Below are 4,387 nucleotides of genomic sequence, written 5' to 3' on the forward strand. Positions count from 1 at the left end.
CCCCGCCCCGATTAGGTTTTTTTTGATGGAGAGAACTTGGGTGAATGTGCTGCTTGTCAGCTGGAGATTTATAGTGCTGCGTATTTATGTTGTTGGGCAATTACGCACTTTGTATTCTGTAGAAGTTGCATAAGGGGAAGCTGATCTTTGCAATGCATTTTTCAGGGGCATAGTTTTTTAAAATAGTAGTAGCTGGGGGTTAATTGAGCAATACCTTCAAGTTTACACAGCAGTAAGGTGCCATGCAGTGAGTGAATGTCAGTTTTCTTCCTACACTAGGCTGTGATTTTTTTTTCAAACTGAAATCTCCTTCTCCTGACATTGTGCAGTAAACACTGCTGATCCTTTACTTTAGGAACATTTTGCTTATTTAAAGAGATGCTGTTCTGTATACTGACTTCAAAAAGTCCGATAGAGAACAGCTCTATTTTACATTACATAGTAATTCATATATTCTCTGCAGACCTTGAATGACCCATCATACTTTCCATTTTCCAGTATGCGGGCTTTTCTTATGAAACCTTTCTGCTGTTTTTTGACCATGAAGTCACTTTTAATTTACTGTGTTAACTCCACACATAAAATTAAGGCTGGTGAAAGATGATGCTTTGTGAAAGAGCATGTATTTTGAGATTACAGTCTTTTAGAAATAAGTTATTAAGAATTGTATAGGGGTGGGGCAATAGGACAGTTTTTGGTAAAGTTTGGATAGATTGAAGAATCCAAAAATTTTTAGTGCAGTATGTTAAACCAACTGAAAGTGTGTAGTAGTAGTAGTAGCAGCTGTAATCCAAAGTGAGAACTTTTACCATGTGCAGATACTTACCTGTGCTGTGGTGTGAATACTTTTGCACGAGCAGTTACCAGTTTCAAGAAGGCTTTTGGTTGAAGACACTGAAAAATAGAGGTAAACTTTGTGTCCTGTTCTAAGCACGAAAAAATGGAGACTTAGTATGAGAAAAGGGGAGGGAAGAGTTGAACTTCTTGCAGATGCATCCATTGATGTCAATTATCATCATCCTTTTTATGCTTAAGTGAAATGTGAGAAAATAAACTATATAATAAGGTCCTACAATAAACTCCTGGGAATAGGGGGGATTACAGGAGAAGTAAAAAGAGGCATATATTTTAAGAATATAGGTCCTGAAACAACCTTTAAACAATAAAAAGTTAACTAAAGCATTAAGGTTTAGAGACTTCTTAGAAGGAGGGTGTTTTGAGGGGGAGGATATGAAGACTTTTCATTAATTCAGGCTGTCGGTTTTTTAAATACTGTGACATGCAATATTTGTGGAAAAGACATCATGTTCAAATAATTTGTCATGTTCACTTACACTTATTTTTAAGTCCTTTGCAGGACTGTCTGCTGTCAAGAATCCATTTCCTTTGTGACACTTGAGCTTCTCAAGGTACACAAAATGAGGCAAAGAAACTTTGATCCAGATGGAAGGAAAATTTCAGTCAGGGGGACAGATTCTTACTTAGTTCTAGAGCATCAGAAGGTTTTTTGATCACTTCTTTTGACAAAATGGTAGTGTGTAGGTGGGCTGCCCCAGTGGAATCTCTCGTAATCAGACCTGCAGTATCCAAATCTCTGAGGCAAAGCACTGTACCCTAAGCTGTCCTCCTGTTGTGCAGTGTTGTGGACAGAAGGGAGGTAGGACACCAGAACTGTATTCATGTCTCTGTCTCCCCCAGAACTTTTAGAATTGGGTTGCAGAAGCCGTACTGTCAGAACTGGTTTACCCTCTGTAGTGAAAGGGGCACCTATCAGGACTCCTTTCTGAAGGAATCTCTGCTTCTGAGATGATCAGGAGTTGACTGGGACATTGGGCACTTCTGCTTTGAATGCACTTACTATTTCTCATATGTAGTTAAAATTCCTGAGTTCACTTTTATTTCTGATGTTTGTATTCTGTAATATCTCTGATAATGTGTTTCTCAGTCTGCTATAATGTTCCATGCTGTCATGCTTACCTATCTAAACAGGAATAATGAAGATTCCATGTTACTGCTGTTTTCTGCCTTACAGATACTGGTCTCCCTTAGCACGTTGTGGATGTTGTAACCACTCTTGTCAGATTATAGTGCCAGTCAGTACTAGCTGCAGTACTGCCTGTTCCTAGTCAGTTATGGAACTTTTCTGTGAGAAAAGATTTAAACTAAATATTCTGTGGCACTTTAGATATAGTTAATGTTTGCTTCTGTTCTGTTTGAAATGTCAAAGCCCTAGGTTGTACACATCTGTGTAATGTGGCCATGATCCTTGTTTCTTTTAGTACTGTCCTCTTATAGATCTGCTTGTTTCTTATCTTGTTAGGTAAAACATTTCAGAGGAAAGATTTGGCTTTGTTTTGTATTATCCTCTCCGTTCAGCAGGAAATTTGTAATGCAGCTTCTGTGTGCTACCTTTAAAACAAAGGTAAAATTTAATACAGTAAAAATAACTTCCTGGTTAGGTGATAAGATGGTATTGCAGTTGTACTTAGGGAATATACAGAATGGAAAGTGTTTTAAATTTTTGTCATTAAAAGTGTATGCTGCTACATATAATATTGCCATGTCAAATTTCATTCCAGTTATGGGAGTTGTCAACTGAGTATTTTACACTTGCCGATTTCAGTATCGATTTGTATTCTCTGCAGAGGTTATAAATTCAGGGTGAAAACTGTCAGGCTAGTGTGACTGACGAGTTCTTGATTAATGAAGCCTGGGACTGAAATTGCAAAAAGGGATGGATCTGCTGTTGCCGGTATGAGGATGGCCGAGTTTTACAGGATGGAGCATCTGTATGTAAAGATGCTTTTCAGTCACTCTTTCTTAAGAAAACTGTGAAAATAGTACTATTAATACATGTTGGAAAGCCAGTGAGGGTTTTAATAGAAGTAAACATGGCTTCTCCAGACTGTGGGCTGCCAGTCCCATTTGGGAAGGCTTCTACGTTAATCTGACATCTTGTTTAGCACTGATAACACTAGAGAGTCCAATTAAAGTATTTCAAGAAGACATCCCCATACAAGACTACATTGATTGTCCACTAATGTGTATTGAATTTTAGCTAAATACAGCCCCGGGTGCTGTGCTGGAAAGCAGGGGAGCTTGCTGTCCGAGCTCTTAATTCCTTTTACATCGATTTGGCTGCTAATGATATAACCTTCTACTCTAATTAACTGTCATCTGCATTAGGCTGAACAAGAGCCCCCTGCTTGAAGCTGTCCACTTGTTTGTGTTATGAAATGTGTCCTCCTTTTATGTTAGATTTTGTCCAGATCAGCTCAGTGTGTGCAAAATAGATCATCTAAAGGATTGACTTTTCTTTTAAATATCTTGTAAAGCAAGTTTGTCTTTCTGCTGTCTACATTCCTGCCTATGTGTCCAGGGCTTATGTTGCTGGTGAGCCTGGCCAGAGCTGGTTCACTGACTGGATGCTTTTCTAATCCTTCTCAATGGATTATTTGCTCCTTTGGCTGATTTGAGGCTGCCAAGAAAGGGGTAAATTTAGATAAAGATGGGGTATGAAGACCTGAGGATAAATGGGTCCTTTTGTATGTCTTAGGTCGTGAAGCAACCATCAGATGTAAATGACTAAATCAAGCTAAAAACTGCTAGATTGGAAGGGGTAATCTGCTTATGAAACCATATTGCCAAATCTACAAACTGCCAGTTCTCAGATTAGGAAATTTTGATTTCAGCATCTGAAAAAAAAAAAAGCATGGTTTTAGTGCAAAATTGTTTTTACAACACTTAATAAGTTAAAGCCACTAGTTTGCAGAAGTTCATCACAAGCAGCTGTTTTGTTTTGTTATGTGTGCTGTTGCCATCTATGTGTTTACACATTTGCTTTGGGAGAAGGTCGTGAGTCTCATTAGTAAAGATGATGTGAAGTCAGGATTCTGTTCTGTTTTTACCTCTGTAGAAACTTCATACTCAGTGATAGGCACTGCAGGAAGCTTGCTCTGTATATAAAATGTTGTTGTGTTTTTTTCTTTGAATACTATTTGAGCCGCTTGTTTTTCTATGTTGTTTGTGAGGTTAGACCATCTCCTAAGAAATAGAGGTATGTATGATTGCATTTCTGGTGTTCATTGGTGGCTGTTCAGCCAAACTTGACAGCTAATAACTGTTTCAAGATTTCTGTGTCTGTGCACTTCTGAAGCTAGTAGCTATGAGAAGAGATGAAAATTAGTGCTGAGGGGTAAAACTCTGTCAGAACTCAGCTAGCAGCTACCAGCTTCTTCAGTCAGCATGTGCTGATGTCACTTAATGGGTAGCACATACATAATCCTGAATGGGTTTACAGCGTTTTCCATTTCTTGCCTGATGGGGATAGTTAGGAATACAGGCTTACTGGGGGGGGTGTGTGCCCCCCCCCCCCCCCCCCCCCCCC

At 38.9% G+C, this 4,387-nt stretch overlaps 1 protein-coding gene across 1 annotated transcript in view; it reads right to left on the bottom strand.

Moving 5' to 3' along the window:
* The window catches only part of CDC23 (cell division cycle 23), a 37,024-nt gene that overhangs the window by 24,348 nt on the left and 8,289 nt on the right, over positions 1-4,387 (bottom strand). Inside the window, exon 2 of the mRNA XM_019473811.1 lies at positions 827-894. Coding sequence (XP_019329356.1) covers positions 827-894 — 68 coding nt within the window. The remainder of the gene's footprint in view (positions 1-826; positions 895-4,387) is intronic.

The sequence above is a fragment of the Aptenodytes forsteri genome, unplaced genomic scaffold, assembly GCF_000699145.1.
Source record: "Aptenodytes forsteri isolate BGI_AS27 unplaced genomic scaffold, ASM69914v1 Scaffold54, whole genome shotgun sequence".
Classification (NCBI taxonomy): domain Eukaryota; kingdom Metazoa; phylum Chordata; class Aves; order Sphenisciformes; family Spheniscidae; genus Aptenodytes; species Aptenodytes forsteri.